Source organism: Anopheles arabiensis, chromosome 3, assembly GCF_016920715.1.
Source record: "Anopheles arabiensis isolate DONGOLA chromosome 3, AaraD3, whole genome shotgun sequence".
Classification (NCBI taxonomy): Eukaryota; Metazoa; Arthropoda; class Insecta; order Diptera; family Culicidae; genus Anopheles; species Anopheles arabiensis.
The window spans coordinates 37,881,438-37,901,450 of record NC_053518.1 but is presented as its reverse complement, the minus strand read 5'-3'; the positions used below and the strand labels follow the sequence as shown (position 1 = coordinate 37,901,450).

The following is a 20,013-nucleotide window of genomic DNA, read 5'->3' as shown; positions in this document are numbered from 1 at the left end:
GTTATTTTTATTTTTTTAAACTCCACATCACCTAATGCCTTCAGAACCGGCGCTGAAGCTATGCAAGACCAGGAACTGATACTGATCCCAAATCGATCCAGGAACCAATACTGATCATTTTTTTTCTTTTTTTCAGGAGGGAACTGATACTGATCATATCGGTCCTAGAATTGATCATGTACCGATACCTACACTGGAACCTATCATAAACCCACATAAACGGAACTGATGATTGAGTCACCCGTACTAGTCCTGGAACCTATTACGAACGTTTACCGGTCCTGGAATCTACCATGAACCCATACCAATACTGGAACTGCTCATGAACTCAAACCAGTTCTGGAACCTATCATGAACTTGTCTTCTTCTTCTTTGGCACAACAACCGCTGTCGATCAAGGCTTGCCTGTACCCACTTAGTGAAGTGAGCTTGGCTTTCAGTGACTTATTATTACCGTAGCAGGATAGTCAGTCCTACGTATGGGGGCACGGTCTATTCGGTGTTTGAACCCATGACGGGCATGTTGTTATGTCGTACGAGTTGACGACTGTATCACCATCACCGGACTTAGAAGTGATACTGAACCCATTCCAGTCCTGGAACTACTCATGAATCCATATCAGTCCTGAAACTTAAAGTAAACCCATAAAGGACCTGTAACTGATGCTAAACCCATACCGGTCGTGGAAGCAACGATGAAGCCATACTGATCTAGAAATATCTGCCAAATTCATTTATTTTGAAGAACTGTACCTGGAACTGTACTAGGAATAGTGTTGGGATGTTTAGTAGAATTTGTATAGTGATAAGTGCCAAAATTAAAAAAAAAATCGCGTTACTCGAACACACACAAGTGTAACACAAGTATGGCGTAACTCGGGGAAAGACTAAATTTGATCACCAAATACAACATCATATTCTCATGAAGCGCCATGTGCCAAAAGTAGCTGTCTCATTTTGCTCCAAGCATGCCTACCCATGTTGCCCCACGTGAAGCAATTATATATTCGTTGTTTCAATTGTAAAGTAAATTGCTACAATTATTCTGTTTTCTTGAGAAAAATATTATAGCAGTACCATATCATAAAACAAAAACCTTGACTGTTGTTTAATAATGGATTATAAAACTTATATAGTTACAAACAAAAACACTCCATGGAATACATTTTGAGTTTTGGCCAGCAGCGGGTTTACAGTGTCGGGGGCCCTAAGCAGTAAGAAGTGTTGAGGCCCCTTTGTACATGATTACTGGAGGGTACTCGGCTTCTTTCTTTGATTATGTAACATTTCAACTTAAATTTGGTTGCTGCCGGGGGGGGGGGGGGGGGTGCTTAGGGTTCGTCTAGCGCGGGGCCCCAACGTCCATCACCCACGGGGCCCTCCTTGCTAATACAGTGCCATATTCTATCAACTATTATGGATAATGGACTAAAAATTCCGGGGCCCCTCATTGACGGGGCTCCCCGCAATTGCTTACTTTGCTTACCGTTAAATACGCCACTGGTTTTGGCATTTATCTGTCCCGTGAAAAAATGCGTAAATCAAGGATGTCCTTTTTGCCCCGCATGTCCATTTTGCACCCTCGTCTCCTACCCGTGACTAACTGCGGCAAACGGCAAAGAAACACCCTCAGCTGTGGTGCGATTGTTCAGTGTGGGGGACGGAACCCTTGCGTATGTGTGGGGAACGGGAGAGTCGGCGAAGGAACGCGTAGTGGCTAGCATTGTCAGCTGTCGCAGTCGGCTCGTTCCTGCCCACACAATCCCTTCTGGGTGGCAAGTTTTTGCCATTGCTTTGAAACGTGTCCATGAGCATTGTTGTTCATCATTCATGGACGCTGGGTTTTTTGGTCATTTTCCGACCGATTAGTGTAAAATTCCGCGTGTATCAGTATGCTTCGGCAAGCGGTAAAATGTGCTCCACGGTGTGCAACTTGCGCTTCCGGTTGTTTGAGTTTGTATTAACGCTCTGGCGTTAAACGCTTACAAATGCACAGTAAGCGCAATGACTCATGAGTCTGTAATCGATGTGGAAAACCAGAAAAAGTAGAAACGATAAAACACTACAAATAAAAAAAAAACACACACACTCTGTTTTAAAACGGCAATGTTGTTCTTTTTTTATTACTTCCAAACGTTTGGATTGTTTATTGTTTTTTTTTTCTTCTTTTTCTGTTGTGTATTTAAAACTATCTGCTATGGTTGTTTCGTCTGTTACTGATCTTGTTTTTTACTCCCATTTTTTCAATCATATTTTTATGTCCATCTCCTGTTTTGTACAACAACATTACAATGTTTTGCTTTCTGTTTTGCTTTCTGTTTCCTCTTCTGTTTTTTATTGTTTTACCTTTTATCGCTGATGATTTATCGCTATCCCTCCGTTACGGTAACGTTTCTATAAATTAGAACAAATTTCCATTTCACGAACACATTTTACATATTCCATTTATGCGTTGCTAGTATGAATTCCACTCTCTCTCTCTCACACACACACTCTCTCTTTCTCTAGAGCCTGCTAACTTTCTGTACAACTCTTGGCTGAGCTTTGCAGTTTTGCCAGTGCTAGACGAAAGAAGGAGTAAAAAACGAGCAAGAAAACAGACATGTTTATAAAATCTAGCCATTATTTGCGGGGCTGTGTACCTATCTGAGATTACGATTATGTAGAGGTTTTGTTTTATTTTGGTTTTAAAACGCCATGTAAAGTTTTCTTTTTTTTTTAACTACACTATTATTTACACCACCAGCCGGGGTCCACTTTTTTTCTCTATTCAATTTTTGTTTTGCAATCATACAAGGTGTCATGTACACGTGTGGTTGGGGAAAAAAAACACTCGTCCCTATATACAATTAGGTCGTTCTATTGTACTGCGATTACTACTACACCCGGAAACAATGCGAGAAAATGTGTGGTTTTGGATTTGGTTTGGTGAACGTCCCTACTGAAATCGGAGATATGTTGGGAGCACGTTTGTTACGAGGATTTAAAATCATTACCGTTACTGATATGGTTCTACGTATTGATGGATTATTGGAAAATGATCATACAGGTTTGCGTGATATGTTTGAGAGGGCGGTTGGATTTTACTTAAAAAACGTTGGCACACAACTGTCGTGATATGGAGTGGAACAAATTATGCGGCATTCATGGTAATTTGAGGCAGTTCCAGTGAGATTTGGCTACTAGCAAGCACCTCATCCTCATCGGCGCTCAGCACAAGAGCGCTCCACTTCAATTGGACTACCTAGGTAAAATTGTGAGCGACCATGCGCCTCCATGGCGTATTTTATGGGTCTTTTACTTGGTTTAAGTATTCGCCACTCACCGTCATACGAAATAAAAGTGGTCAGCGTACGTTTTTTTCCTAATTAAAACACTTCTTCTATACAAGGTTTTCTCTCTTCCATATACTCTATTACATTTACGTTAACATCAATGTTTTTAGTTGTTTGTCTTGTATTTTTTTGTTTCTATTACACACTCTTTTAGTTTTTTTTTAATTAAATGCAACTCTCGGCATGTTTGGTAAGCATTTTACGAAGACTTTGATATAACGTTTAATGTTCATTCCATGTTGTAAATGCAAATTGAACAGAAAAACTTAACGGGCATCTTAACGGCCAGTACCGAACACGAACAATTCTCGGCGATGCTCACAGCTTACATTTCCTCTATTTCTCTCCCGGGGTTTTGTTTTTTCTTTGTGAAGTGTTACAAAAGTTGCTGCAAATTCTAGGTCACTTGAAGGTTCAAATCGTTTTCAAGTATTGTTGCTTTTGCTTTTTCTGGTTACCATTCAACGTTTGATGTTTTGTAACATTTTGTACCTCGGCTGGTACGGGGGAAAGCAGTTCCAGTGCGCTTTCAAGTGAGCTTCCGTGCTTTGACACACTCCGATTGGACACATGCACCATAACGAGCAGGTTGTTCACGTTAATTAACGAATGAAATGGCTTTGAAGCATTACACAAAAACAAGACAGGAGAGTTTTTCATTTCACTAACAGTTAACTAGTTTCGGTACTCTTGTCTTTTTGTTTTCTTTTAACACGAAATTCTTGTCTTTACTTTGTGATAACAAGCATGTTTGGCCTTTGTGCACTATGTTGGAAGGTATACAAAATAAACGACAATTGTTTTGTTCCTTTGTTGAATTTATCTAGTGAGTTTTAATCTTCATGAATTTTTATAACACAAGAAAAGTAATTTAAATAGTAATTCGTTTCAAGTAATTTAAAATAAACAATTTTTTTACAAATTGGGTCTTCCCATCAATTGATGCGCTGCAATGAACCTATAAAAGGCGGAATAAATTATCTAAAAAAATATCATAAATTTATATTATGAAACAAAAATATTTAAAAAAACTAACACTTCTGATAATTTGACAGTTTAGATAAAATCGTTTAGCTCGGTCACAGTTATTCGAAGTTTTTTTTTTTATTATTTTTGTAATTTATTCTTAGTTTAATTTTCAGTTTCCAAAATATTTTTTAAAGTTTGATATTGTGATTTTCCTCGCATATTTTCATTTCACATTTAAATTAATATTGTTTGTTATTTAATAAAAAAACTAATAAGTAATAAATTATTTTCTTGTAAATAATGCTTTTAATTAAACTAATTGTTTAACGCATGAAACAAGATTTTAAATTTGTGCAAAGATGCTATAGAAAAATATTTTTATTGTTCATCATTGATTATGTGCATGTCTATGGTTTATTTTTTTCAATTGGGGCAAATTGTATCCACCAGGGACGGCTACACCAGGGAACGTAAATTATACAGATTAAAAATTTGATATAAGCTGTCAAAAATGCTGGACATATAACAACTCTGTCAATAAAATTTGGGATTAAAACAATGTACGGCAATGTGGTAGAAAATAAATACGAAAATGTGTCCTTATTTGAAGTTTTTCTTCGAGTCTACAAAAACTCTCCTAACGAGAATATTACCTAACATACATTTTAAAGAATATTTAGAGTCTCAGTAAAAATCTCAAAATAGTGTACTGAGCTTTGATCAATGATCTGTGATTCATGCCATGTGTTTTTGGTGCGAAAAGTTGTGGTTCAATGAAAATCCGTCTCCATTTTGAAAGCACCAAATTTTATCAATTTGCATTTAAATGCTTTCGGAAAAGGCCAAATATAGGAATGTTTACAATTTTCGTATTTATTTAATGACACATTTGACACCTAAGATAAGACCATAGCAGCGCATCATACGAAATATCAAATTAATTGTTATACTATGATAAACTGAAATTATATTGAAGAATTTGTTCAGTAATTTAAAGGGGACCAATCAACGTTTTTGTTTAAGGATTTCACATTATTTTTTTATTGTTCACATTCACTAGGTAAACAATTTAACATACTGAAGAAAATAATAACTAAGCATTGTTTTTGTCGGAAAGGAAGACTACCAACTCTGTTTCTAACTCTGCCGTTCATTGATCAATTTAGCTAGACATGTTTTTAGGTGTATCTTTTCAATAACGATTCAAGATTTCATCAATGCAACCTGTTGCATGGTAAAGAGATACAACTCAAAGGCGCAAGCATCTTCTAAAAACACACAAAAAACAACACCCTCCTGGAAGCAGCCGCTCTCCGCCTTCACAAAAACACTTCCATCAGCCAGAATCGCCGTGTGCGCCGTGCCTTTACGCAAGCATCATTCTTGAGAAAACTTCCACTGCCCGCGATGGCATGCCGGATGGCTGTGGTCTGTGGTCGCAGCAAAACTAAACGCAACTCTCGGGGACGCGCGTCGTCATTAGCATATTTTTGATGGTATGTACATTGATGTCATAATCGTTAGGATTAACTCCGGTGCCGGTGCTGCCGGCGGTCCCGTTCGGCAGCAGGCTTGATTGATGATGGTTACCGACGAGCGTTTGGCCACTGCCCGCACTGCTGTACATTAGCGGGCCGCCAACGCCGACCCCGTCCAAGCCGCCACTGTCGAGGGGATGTGACCCGGCCGGGCTGAGGTAGGCACCCGCCAGCGTAGTGCCGGTCGTACCCGGTGCGGTGGGACCACCGCCACCACCCGTCAATAGTCCGCTGGGCGTGTAGTATGGACCTAATTTAATACTATCACCCGGTTGATTAACATTCGGGTGTAATTGATTCGTCGTCGCCGTCGCTGTCGGTCCTAATGTCCCTGCCGCGGACGGTAACAGAAGCTCCGATGGTCGTATGTCATGGTTTGGATATCTGTCGTACTGTGACATGAACGGACGAGAGAAAGAGAAATAGAGAGAAAGAGACAGAGAGAGAGTGAGAGAGAGAGAGAAAGAGAGGAAAAGTGTACGATTATTTAATTGATTTTTGATCTGGTAATTAATTTTCTGTTACGACAATAACATCGCAACAATGGGTGCGAGTGGTTTGGAAATCTGTGCACTCGGGGGAATTTTCCTCGGGAAGATCCGCAAACGAACGAAGGATTTATTGCCGTAATGCTTTACAGCAGTTTATTCTGTACGCCTTGATGTTAAATCAGTTTTTGGTAGCATAATGCTTTAAACGAACAATAATAGTTTCAAAATGACCCAGACAGCAATTAGTAGTGAAAGCCTTTTTTCCAGTCTAGTAGTTGACGTCTCTCAACACAATACAAGAAACAGTGCCTTGCCGAGATCGTAATCATGGAGAGTACAAAAAACACACAACCTTTGACTAAGCAACAGCATCCTTTCGACCGACAAGCTGTTAACAAGCCGCATTAAGAATTGCGGAGAAAGGGGGTTGAAAGCGTGTCCAGCGTCCAACGAGTGAGCCGAGAACATGAAAAGATAATTGACACCCGGCGACATCATCAGTCAGTGTGCAGTCCGGCCACCCGCCCGGAAGCACAGTCGAGTGGGCAAAGGTGCCAAAAAAGCACCCAAATGAACAGCCTCATTGGTGTTACGAGGGCGATCTTTTTTGTTGCGGTTATTGTAAAGAAATGAGAGGAACACATTTCTGACACGATACGATTTATCCAGTGCAAAAAAGCGTAAGCATAACAAGGGCGCCGGCTCTGGTTCGTTCGTTGATGAGGGTTGTTGTTCTGTCTAGAATGGAGTGTGTTGGTTTCTCTCGATGATTTGGGCAATTGAACAACTTCTCTGGTGCTGTTTACAGTTGTTTTTCTTTTACAGATTTCACAACAACAACAACAAAAACAACATCGACGACGACAAGGCCGACGACAACGTCGTCCAGCCTATTTTACCACTTCCCGGGCGCTCTTAGGTGGCTTTACACCCGTGCGATGCTTCGGTCGTGTACGGTGTAGGTTTACGTTGTTATCGACAAAGGCTACGCTACGTTCTGGGGTGTTCTGGTGTGGCCAATGTTTGCATCGTGCAGCAGCTTGCCGATACGTACTCGTATATATATATTGCCCAATGGTTGAAGTGAAAAGAAATATTTGAGCCCCGGATCGATTGTCTGCGAACATTGTCGTCTGTGTCTTGTGCGTGCGGGGTACGGTGCCAAAGGAAACGAATTTCAGCAATGTATTATTAATACGTGAAATCGAGCCAGCATGCAAAAGGCACTTTTATCGGTTTGTCAGCAAGTTAGTGGCAACGCATCAGCACGTTCCAGGCGGGTTCCAGACGGTGGCATGAGGACATATATTGTGCTTTGCAAGAATGAAGCTTTAAAATGTTCCTCGTGCAAGGGAGTGCTTACGACGATGGCTTATTGTTTGACACTGCATTTGCTATGGGACAGGGTTTGGTAACAGAGTACCAGAGTCTTCGTTGCTTCGTTGCTGCAAATATTGATTCAAATATTGATAAGCAAATGGAATGAATTGATTGAAAATGAGGTGCAGAGGATGTACGGGCGAATGCTTTCAGTGCTCTGGATGTCTTTTATTTTGATACTTTCTGTGGCTATGAGTGTATGTGACGAGCTGGTGGTGGCACACATTGAGACAAGCTGCTCATAAGGCTCTAGCTTGGTATTATTGATTGGTAGGGAATTAAATGACACGAAATAATGAAGGGGCTTAGCACATTCAATATTTGAATCTTCTACCAGCCTAAAAATGTATATCAAATACAACAGATTCGTAGACTGCATTGTTGTATTATAATAGAGAGTAATATCATTATTTGGTAAGTTTTTATATAACTTATACTTTTGTGATGAATTCAAAGCTGTCAATTTTGGTAGATTTTAGGAAATTATCGTTTTTTGCAATACATTTAGCACTCATCATTCGACACTATTATTTTCAATAACAACCATTAACATGATCATGGTCATGATATGATTATGACCTTCAATGCATTGCGATACAAGTTGGCGATAAGATGAAAGTTAAAGCGAGAAAACTTTAAAACTCAACATTAAGGCAACTGTGATAAGTTTTAAAGGTTGTCTTAACGACCTTTTTAAAATTTAAGCTATATGCTGACATATGCTGATCATATTCACAACATTAATCTGTGGCTAATATGTGGCTCTTTTATAGTTGAGGCTTACGTGCAGATAGATAAACGCACTTTACTTAATTGTGCATAAGGATCGAGGCTGCTAACCGATCTTTATATAGATTCAGGAAGCAGTTCACCTCAAAGAACTTGTCACGACGGTCAAAGCTGCAACTATATAGTAACTTTATAGTTCTAGCACTCGACTACGCCTCTTTGAGATGGACGCTGTCTATATCAGTCAGTTAAAGCCTTGTTAGCTGCGTTGGAGATTAATCTACAACGTCGAACTTTAAGAGCTATAAAACAATCGCACCGACGTGCGGTGCATTAAGATGTCCAGGATCCGGTGAGATAGCTTTGTTACACGCATGGAACCGGATCCGCTCGTAAAGTCTCTTTAAGCCGTCCACAACCAGTGACTGATTATTACGAAGCCTCAAGCGGTCTCTCAAGTGTAGCCGCTAAACAAGTGTTGGGTTCGATGGATGATTGAGATATTCTCGACCGAAGGAAGATCGAGGTGTGGGTTTATTTCTTGAATTCGCGAAGAGAAGCGGCCGCTTAGTTTGCGTAAAGCTTGATTTGCCTCTGCCCACAAGGACCGTGAGTATTGTGAACAGCATTCAAACAAGATTTTTTGTATATATAATTCATGTATTTAACATACCTATAAAAATAAAAAAGGTTATTTGGGGCCGGTCTCGTAGTAAGCCGTCAACTCGCACGACTTAACAACATGCCCCAAATGGACCGTGCCTCATGCGTAAGACTGACTTTCTTGTATGTCAGACTATGGTAATCAATAAGTAACTGAAAGCCAAGCCCATTAGTGGTACAAGCAGGCCTTATCCGACAACGGTTGTTGTGCCAAAGAAGAACAGTATTTATTGTCTAACTGAAGTTGTAAAGCAGGTCGTATGCTCTGTTCAATATTAATTCATGCTACCATATCACGTTACCAAGATAGAAGATTACATTTGGACATCTAAACTCTTAAAAACCAAATCCAATAATTGAGTTTTGGTGAGCCAATTACAATAAAGTGGCCTCTAAATAAAACTTTTTGTGATGAGCTGTAAGAAACTACATTTGGATTTTTTTAATATGAGAGTGATTATTTAATCCCAATTAATGAACCATTTTAAACCTTTATTGGAAATACCATTGAAGAACCTTCTACATAACATCACGATCATTTCAAACAAGTAAGTTGAATTTTCAAACTACTACTTAGAGGTCGATAAAAGAAAATTACGAATGAACACCATTAACCACACTGGACCGTTAACCGTAAGGTAAAACTTTGTAAAAAGCATCACAGTCAGTGGAAAATACAATGTAACTCAGCGCGAAAAGCTTTTCCGCAGCATACTTACAAAGTTCCCGTTTGGCCACTTGGAAGAGTTGAAGCTAACACTTTCTGAATCGTTCGACACTGCTGCAGCGGGTACACGGGGTTGTGGAAGTGATTCCGGAGGAAAAAAACGAAAGAAAGAGAGAGAAAAAAGAGCTGATGAGAAAAACCCATTCCTAAAAGCAAGCCAACAAGCAAGCATACTATTCCGTTACTGCAATCGCTGCAGCTTGATTGAAATAAATTTGTTTTAATCGAGCCTTACCGAACTGGGCGGGTATTACGTCGGGGTCCCGCTCGTCCTCCATCCCATCCGGTGCGCCCAGCTTTTCGTCCCGCAATCGTCCATCGACGATCAGTCCGCATCCGGTTCCGGTTCCGCCGTAGCCACCGACGCCACCGACGCCACCGCCACTGTTGCCCTGCTGCCAGCGGGGGCTTTGTTTGGCGGATTTCTGATGTTGGTACGCCGTTGTTAGACGTGATGAAATATTATGCAATTCAACCAGCGCGCGCACACACACAAAAAGGATTGTGTTATCCGTGGGACCGGAAAGGAAAAGAAAAAATAGCCGTTGTACAAGAAAAATCGCATTTAAACAGTGCAGCGGTGTAACAACAATTGGACGGAGGCGAAAGAAGCAAAATTCCCTCCGTTATTCTCGTGAAACAAGACTCAAGGCGGAAAAAGGGGCAAACAAAAAAGCACCATAGCCAACCGAACGAGTGGAAAAGATTGCAGTCAATTTTCCAACAGATTACCACAGCCAAACAATCAGCTAATTAATCTTATTGAAGAGAAGTTTTCACTGCACAGGTTTAGGAAGCGGGTTGAACCGGGAGAGCAAACACACAGTTGTGCTGTGGGAAAATGAAAAATGGGTAATTAATAGTGCAGGAACCGGATAGAATGGCTTTTTAACTATTTTTAGTGTTTTGCTGGCTAATTAAAAATTTCATCAGGCTAGTTGTATGCATAACGACTAGTTGAGTACTTTCAAGATCAATGAGCTAGAAAACTGTTTAAATTTAAGTGCACTGTAGTAATTTCAAACTATTTGATTTTTATAACAATATGTTGGTCTTTAAGTATTACATATTATGTAAACATAAATAATATTTGAAAAAAGGCTGCGTCAAATTGTATTTTTTCATCATGTATCATTTAATTTAGGATGAATTGATAGAGTTATGTTTTTTTCTGAGAACACTACCATTCTGATGTATCATCAGTCGAACTAATGTGCATATTTTCAGTACCTCACTCAAAATAGCACTTTGATCCCGAATATTTTATTTTTCCGAGGAGTTCTGTTTCGTTATTTCAATTTTAAGAAAAAGTTAAACAAAAACCATTTTAATTAAAGGGCTTGCTCTAACTAAAGTAATTTTTCAGACGTGATTACGGTGTAATTAAGTTACTTGAAACGCGTACCACTTTTCCAGCATATAGAATGTAATGTATGGTTCATATGTGATTTTATTGCACAATGCGCATGATTTGTTGCTGTGAATTTCATTACCTTGTAACATATTCAAAGTTAGTCCATATAGTAGGAGAAGCTCTTTTATATCCCTTATAAACAGAATTGATTTTGTGGTACCAAGTTAACAGTTGACTATGCCGATGCATTTAGTAGAACTAAGAAAATTGAACAGCGTTATCAGGGTTTCTGATACTTTTGGCACACTGTTTGAACACTTTCGTAAGGATTGTGATACTTTTGTTGTGCCTTATAAAGCTGTCACTTTTTTAATACTATATGACGCATTTTGAACTATAAAATCATGGAATTATTTATATGGAAATGGAATTTCATATGGAATTTGCTATAAGGATTTTCATGATTTTTGGACTGTTGTCGAGAAGAAATGGGGCAAGTGTGGAACATTTTACCATCCACTATGGGTGTCATAGATTCAATATCCCGTCTCAAAAGTTTCAGAAATGGGACGGCTTTATCGCTAAAGCGCCAAAAGCGTCTATTCCCATGTGAAGGAGTCCAAAGAGTGTGTGATTGAGAAATCCGATTAAACTATGTGTAAGTAGTATAGATAGTTTTGGGATGATTGCATTTAAATTAAATTAAATTAACTCAATTCGTTTTATTTATATAACCTGCCTTAAAAGTTACACATATTTTATTCTTATTAAGTATACTAAACTGTACTAACTGATTTTATCCTGTATTATAGCCATGAAAAATGTAAGTAACGTAACGTAATCACAAATGAGAAATGGAATTAAGAAGGGTTCTTAAGCGGGGACGGAAAACTGAGACGAATATGTAGAAATCAAAAAGATGCAGAGAGATCGGTTGGGCACATTAATAGGAATAAAGCCGAATCACGTAGCTGCATCTATTTGATACAGGATGATACACAGGAGGGAGACAACTACTAAGGATTGGGTGTGTTTTTGGCGGGTTGTGAAGGAGTAAAGAGCTAGTAATCGTAACGTGGACTCATAGTCGGGCAATGATTCATAACGCTCACCAACCAATCTACTAACAGCAAATCTGGTTAATTAATGGTTAAGCATCACTACGTTGACAACCTATCCTTAACAGTTTTCTTGTTTGACAAGATTCCATTTATCGCGGAGCAGTTGAGATGCTCGAATTGCATTCTGAAATAATTAATAACAAGAAACAGGCCAAGTTTTCACAGCTCAAAGCCTACAACCACTTTGTGACCTTTCCACTTTTCCCTTGAACCATTCCCAAAATAAAACACTACCTTTCATCAATTAATGCACCGTACAAGGAGGGTACGTGTAGGCTCAAATCAATTTCACTCTCATTATTTATTCGTTCCTTTTCCCAAAAGCACGAAAAGCAGAGCAAAATAAAAAAAAACACACACACACACATTTAAATTGCCATTTTGCGCTCGTTTTAAAGCTCTCGCAAAGTCAAGAAGTTTTGACATCTTGTCTTGCACGGTTTCTGTGTTTCTGCCGCTTTTGTTTCGTCACTCAGCTGACAAGGTGACTGGGGTGCTCGATGTGGGGTGCCGCTGCTCATCCCCAGCCAGGCAAGTGGGCAAGGCGGCGAACGAACACAAGACGTACTTTCTATTGTTTAATGAACGAAACATCATTCAATTATAATGGGGCGCAAAACGTGAATTACCGCCTGCCCACCCACCCCAAAAACAAAGTGGTTTTACGCCGGCTGCGGGTGGCAGCGGTTGGGTGAGTGTCAAAGAGAACGCTCCGGGCGGGTGGACACTTTTTTTTCCAACGCCCTCCTTCCTTGCCACTGACACCACACTGATTATCGCGGCGTACAATAATAGATCCAGCCAGTACATGTCCTACGAGCGAGTAATAAAATGGAAATAAAACATCGAACTGAAGCGGCCGGCCAGTGTAAGCATTTTTCATTGCTGTGGAAGTTGGAAAGCACTGAAACCTGTTTTTTTGTTATACGAGATTTTTCTACTTGTTCTTCCATTTTTGCACATACCCGTCCCCGTTCGTGTATTTTGTGGCAGGGACAGGTTTGCGTGAAACAGAATTGCCCTACGGGTAGCAGGAAAGTGAAAAACGAAGATTTAATTACGCTCGGAACAAGACGCAGGAAGGCGATTTTTTTTCTTTATACCCGCACTCGCTTCCACATTCATGCGACACACTGAGCAGAGGTGGAAAACAATGGTGGAGGAATTTGGAGCTTTTGTTGCGTGCTCTCTCTCTGTCGCTCTCTCCCACAATTCAACCATAATATAAAAAAAGGCAGTTAGCACCAGCAGTGAATGCCAGCAAGTCCTTCCGGTTTGTTGTTTTCGGCTTACGATTGCTGTTCTTTAAAAACGGGGTGGACGGGTCGGGACAGGAATGGAGGAACAGAAATTTCAGCAAACCATAATCTGGTTGGTGCAAAGCGGTAGAGTCTGTGTAGATAACGGCGGAAAGCAGAAGTAAAAAAAATACCAGAAAAAACTAACAGTGCAAAATTTACGACGAAAAAAACAAAACCAAAGAAGCACACGGCACTGTAAAAGACAGAGCCCGGGCTCGTGAGAGAGTGATAAGGAAGAGGGAAGGTTTTTTACTAGCTCGCTGTTCCGTTCCGATGGAGCCGCCCGGTGGCTGTGCCGAAAACGGTTGGCGTTTGCTGGCGCTCCTGCGCTGGTGCTAATGGCTAGCGAAACAATGCCGAAATGGCTAAATTACGACAGCGTACGGCATGACGCGAACGCTTTGACGGCGGATTTTAATTGCATTTAATCTAATTTTCACCCCAACACCTTGCAGCAGCGGAAGGTAGTTGCGGCGATGGTATGGGAGGATTGCTCGTTCCACACTGGATAATGCTGCTGCTGCAACGCGCATCGTTTCGTCAGGATTTTCGTACGCCCGTTTAGCTCGGGGCTTGATTTGCGAAGGGGTAAGAAGGCGTGCACGGTTCCCTCCCGGCGCCAGCAGGTTCGGAGAAAGTTTGCCGTCCCCCGCCCGAAACAACACGCTGCTGGGTTTTATGCGGGGTGGCGGCAAGAAACTACTGTTTCCGGATGCTTAGCTGCCCTAGCTGGCTGGTAAACAGTTGCAGTAACGGGTGCACGCGCGACTCACCCGGAGGTGCATTGTATAGAAAGATGAAAAATGGTTTCTCATCCAATTAAGAGCGAACAACGGTTCTCCAGCGGTTCGTTACAAACTCGTGCACCGTACTCGTCTGACGGTCAGAAAGGAGAAAAGTAAGGAGAAAACATGAAAACACCGTCACTAATACTCGATCGTTCGCAATGTTCTTGGTTGCTGGTGGAAACGGGGGTCGGGCAACGGCAGCTTTCTTCTTCTGCAGCTGCCCACATTAAACAGCTAAGCAGTCGGAAACAAGCAAGCATGTTTCCATTGTGCGGGTTTTATTTTGCTTTTATTTCTGCTCAGCGGTACAACAACAACATTGAGCGGGAGAAAAAAAACAAAACCAAAACACAAAAACTCCCCGGATATGCAATGTGGCACCAGGAATGAATGATCCGCCGATCCGGAAAGGTGCAATAATGGGAAACGATTCGCGCGTTCCTCCCACCGTGCGGGCCAATTGCCATTCAACGTGAGTGCATTATCTCGTGCCGCCGGTGCAGCTAACGAACTGTGGATGCAGCTGTGCTGTGGCAGCAAAACACTTGCCGCTGCCTCACACACACCGCTTCTGTTCCCTTGTGTTGTACGGGAATGGAGCTTAGGAGTTGTACGGGGCGCCGGTTTGTAGTCATTATTCGCGATGGGCGAATGGGCGCTTTATCGTTCAGATCGTTACATTCGATTGAGCGTTCAGCTGCAAGAATGTAAAGCGAGCTCTTGGAGCAGTTTAAATGTGCTGTATTAATTGGAAAGGTGTTTTTTCTGAAACCAAGTGAATCGGTTTCCTGCACAAAAATAACAGATTGTTTAGTGGCTAGATTATAGGGCATATTTTTGCTCTTTAAATGGTTATGACTTTTCGAAAGCTTTTATGATGGTAAGATTGCAATGTTTTTTTTTATTTCAATTGCCAGCTTTTCGAATTTTAATACAAGAACCGACATATCAAGAGCAACGGCTTTGCGTAAGCACACAAAAGTTTCGCGTTATAATTCAAAAAAGCAGTTTTAAGTTAAACATATAAAAAGCACAGCGTAGGGGGTTTGCGCGATCATAATTGGTTTATGAAGAGATGAGAGTTTATGTTTAAGCTCATATCGCTGGGACATTTTGAAAGATTTTTTATTATTTATCACGTTTGCAAATATTTCATTAATAGACTCCGCGCAGCACAGCAACTTTTCGTTGGAGGTATATTAACAGAGAACATTGCCTGCTGTTCAATACTCCAACAACATGAATATCATGCTCCAACGGCTTTATTACAACCTATGCAGCAGAACAACCTATGGCTCATCCGACCCCATTACTTTTATGAGCAGAGTATTTAACCAAGTCCACCAACTCTTTGGTTTTAATGAAACACTAATTCGTGTAAAGAACGTCTATGCTCCAGTCTGTGATAAATGTATGCAACCTAAATTAAGTGCTTAATTAAGAAAAATAATCAGAATTTTTCTGATCAATGAAAAAATAAAAAATAATAATAAAAGACAAATAAAGTGAAATTAGAAGTCCAGTTTACAGGCAGTCCCCGAAATACACGGTTAATGAAAACGAAAACGACCGCAAAAAACCGCGTATCTCGAATTTCCGCGTATGTCGAATCTCGTGATTTCCAGCTAAAATATCAATAGTTTTCGTAGAATTTTGCAATTAGGGGGTGCTTCTTGCCACTTAATTAATTATTTGACATGATTCTGACTAAATTTAACAGTTTTAATTCTTTCGAAATGGTTTTAAACAGTCCACCAAAAGGGAGATTATTGGACATTTTACAATTGATATGTCAAATCATTACAATTTGCTCAAAGAAGTGTCAAATTTAGAACACCGTGTATCTCCAAATCTGCGTATAAGAGGTACCGTGTATCTCGGGGGCTACCTGTATATTGATCACCTAATCAACTACTCGGTTAGAAGGAACATGGGGGATACTTTCACATCACTATTTCGCAATTTGAAAGATAACATTCTCATCGAGATTCCAAAGCTTCTACTCAAAAGTATAAAAGCTTCAAGTATATTAAAATAATGCAATGAGTCAACAATCATTAAGTATCGAGCGCCTCTATATATTCTTAGGATATTTTTTCTGTGGCTTTCGGTCAAATAAGTCAAGTAAAAAAAAAAACAATTTCATATCTGTGGAATTTTGTAATTCATATCTGTGTAACCCTAACTGTTTAAGAGTGAGTGTTAGTTTTTAGTTGATAAATTTTTCGTCATAATCATGGCTGCTTTACCTTCTAGCCGTGATGACCAAAAAATTTAACCAAATTCGTTCAGAAGCGTGCGCGATCAAAGAACGCCACACCGTAAAACCTAGTGACTGCCTAGGCAGCTAACCGGTCTAACATCAAACCGGCGGCATCTTATCGAGAATTTCTGGACCATCATGATGCAAAAGCTCTTCTTCTTCTTTGGCTCAACAATAACCAATGTCGGTAAAGGCCTGCTTGTACCTGCTTGTGTGTTGGCTTTCAGTGACTTATGGATTACCCCCCATAGCAGGATGGTCAGTTCTCCTACGTATGACGGGGCTTGGCTATACATTTGGGGCTTGAACCCATGACGGGCATGTTGTAAAGTTGTACGAGTTGACGACTGTAACACGAGACCGGGTAAAAGCTCTACTCCTACAATTTTGTCACTAAAACTGGGTGATGATAAAAATCGAAGATAGAATTTTAAAACATGCCTACACGCATGTCTTCGTCCGAGATGGCGAAAATTCTCGATAACAGACGGAAGGTTGTGTGCTAGGTTTTAGATTATAATCAAGGAAAGTTTATGAACAGCTATTGAAAACGTTGGTAAATTAAGTTAAGATAATATTCCACAAAACAGTGCGACAAAAAATCTAAAACTAAATCTGATTGTCCTTGTGTCTTGGTTCATTATTATATATTATTTGATCTATTGCACCCTGATTGAGAGTGTGCCTGATTGAACAGCAATCGTCGAGCAAAATCATCAGCTGGTTTACGTTATCATCGATTAGAAAAACCATTTCATATGGAATGAAAATGTTTGAGGCTTATTGAAACAAAGGCAAACAGCGAACAGCAAATCAATGAATTTCTCTCGCTTCTTAAGCATAGCAAGCAAAGTCGATCAAATATACATTTCGGGCGTCAGTGCATGGTTTCAATCAGTATCAGTCCAGGCGGGTTGATTGAAAGATACGTCACCAACGCAATATCTAACGCATCCGATCGAACCGTTTGCGTATTTAGTGCTGTTGTTGTGATGTCTTTCCCATTGTTGCCCTCTTGCGCATAGAGCAAGAAAGGAAAAGAGAAATCATTTCATGTTGCTACCCTTAATGCGACGTCGATGACGAAAGAAGATTTCTTGAGCGAGTATGTGTGTCAAGATAAAGGAACAAACAACGTAAAACAGCCTTTACCCTTTTGAAGCAGTTACACTACATGGCCCCGACAGTACGGCCAGAAGCCAGGTAGCAACACAATCACTCAGCGCTGTCCTTTGTTTGTATCGGGTTTCATGTTATTCCGACTTCTTTCATACACCTTCTAGCACACGGGAGCAGTTGAAAGATGTGAAAAACAAGATAGGAAATGACACAATCACACGAATTTAGCGCCTTGTGCCGAGACGGAGACGGGAGTTCTTGGCCCGGCAGACAAAGCGGGCGGGAAAGATGAGCGACAAACCAGCAGTTCCAGTTTCCGCTTCGTTCCAGAAGCAGAGAAGGCAAAAAATGTATCGCAAAATCACTGTTTGATGTTTTACATACGATCCCATTGTACGTGAGCGTTGTGCAGCGTAACGGAAAACGAGCAAATATGTGTTATTTTTTCCCTCTAGAGCTGGGATGGATTGATATGTTCCGGGGAGGAGAAAGGCTTATAATTGTAGTGTGAGCTTTGATCGAGTAAATCCTTGTTACTTGAGATTTTTTAGATTTTGTTAAATATTCTGTCAAAAATACCAAACAATGAAACGAAGTAAAAGTTTGATTGAGACCCCGTCTATTATTTTAATGGAAAGATACTATTTCTTAAGCTTTTAAGAAAAACTTCATTTGAAAAAAACAAACAAACTGTTCTTCTAACTATTCAATCCTGTTTGCAACACATGATAACGTTGAAGTAAAGCAAAATAGGTGTAAAAATGGTTTTCGATCTTCTCATTCCTACTGGGCGAAACATTTCCTCGGATACCTTCTTTCAGCTGAATTCATTTGCTTGGCTGTGGTGCTGGTTGTATCTGTGTATGATTCAATCGGATGCCAAAATTTTCCACCAGCAAGCGAAAAAAAAGATCCCTGGGTCCCTCGAAGGGTAATGTATATAGCCTTACCCGTGAAATGTTACTCGCACTTACCTTGGCTAGCGTATCCTGTTTGTTGTTACCTTGCTTTGAATTACTAACTAAGTCATTACTAACGTTCGTGATGGTGGTGCTGGTGGCAGTCGCTTTGATGTAGTACACTCGCACGAAGATAACGAAACATAGCACCAGCAGCGTCAGCAACACGCCGAAAAGGATCGGCGAGATACTATCAAGCGAGTTGCTCGTTAGCACTGTGCCGCCCGAACGCGTGAAAAAAGAGGCGAAAAGTTGGGGAGAGGAGGGAGAGAAAAAAAGGAAAGATAAGTATGAACCACATGACAACCAGCAGGTGAGAAAAGCTCGCTCCTGCAGCGGAAAAAGGGGTAATGGGGCATATACCTCCTGCACGGTTTTCGACAGCACTCTCGAGATAGAAGTCCTTCACCACGATGCCTTGGCTGCGGCCCTTCTGATTGACGGCGTAAATGATGGCTTTCAGTGAGTTGTCGTCGCCGATGTCGTCATACGCACCGCCGTAATGAATCAGGTTCTCCAGCGACTCCACCAGAAAGTACGGTTCGTCCGGGTTGGTAACGTTGTACCTGCAGTAAATGGAATTGGAGGAACAAGATGGAGGAAAACGTGAAACGCGTGCGACGCAGAGAGAGAGAGAGAGAGGGTTGGTGAAAGGGTAACACCGGAAAGGACCAGACAGCAAGCCACCACCCACCGGATGTATCGGTTGACAGGTGGGTTTCGCGCCAGGGTTTAATGATACTTGGACGATTATCGAGTGCCATCGACTGGGTGGTGCGCACGGTTGGCAGCTAACACCTTCGGTGTGCGGGGTGGGCGAGGCACCGTGTAACGCCTGTTTGTCAGCGGTCGCGATTGTGCATTGTGCAGTTCATTGTGCGGCGGATGTTTATCGCAGTCACGATTTCGACATTATCTCGCATAATGTCGGTTTAGTAAATAACAGAGGAGGTGTGCAGTTGTGTCAATTTGTTTCGTATTGTTAGTCGCGGATGTGTAGGTGTTGGTTTGCCAGCTGTCGTGGGTGGATTCGTTATATTGTTGTACTTTATGGTACACTTAAAATGGCAAACAATAAAAATGGGCTACTTTAAGTCGAAAGACAGATAAAAATAAATGTTAAAGTTGTTCTGCAAAGGGTGCTTTTCAACTTTTTGCTGGGTACTGTAATTTGTTTTTGAAAAACGATTATCTATTGCTTTTCAAACCTATTGCATATATCGTTATTTTTAAACCTTATTTGTAGTTCTTGTTAGTATGGTAATACTTTTGATTT

General features: G+C 40.7%; 1 protein-coding gene across 6 annotated transcripts in view; it reads right to left on the bottom strand.

Moving 5' to 3' along the window:
- Positions 1 to 4,522: 4,522 nt before the first annotated feature.
- Positions 4,523 to 20,013, bottom strand: part of LOC120902482 (neural cell adhesion molecule 1) — a 192,997-nt gene continuing 177,506 nt past the window's right edge. For 5 of the 6 annotated variants that reach the window (XM_040311264.1, XM_040311260.1, XM_040311262.1 and 2 more), the window contains exons 15-19: positions 19,101 to 19,303; positions 18,753 to 18,952; positions 10,068 to 10,257; positions 9,825 to 9,886; positions 4,523 to 6,234 (exon numbers count right to left, since the gene is read on the bottom strand). In XM_040311264.1, the coding sequence (XP_040167198.1) occupies positions 5,752 to 6,234; positions 9,825 to 9,886; positions 10,068 to 10,257; positions 18,753 to 18,952; positions 19,101 to 19,303 (1,138 nt within the window). In that variant the 3' untranslated portion in view covers positions 4,523 to 5,751. The remainder of the gene's footprint in view (positions 6,235 to 9,824; positions 9,887 to 10,067; positions 10,258 to 18,752; positions 18,953 to 19,100; positions 19,304 to 20,013) is intronic. The other variant, XM_040311265.1, reaches the window with a different exon arrangement.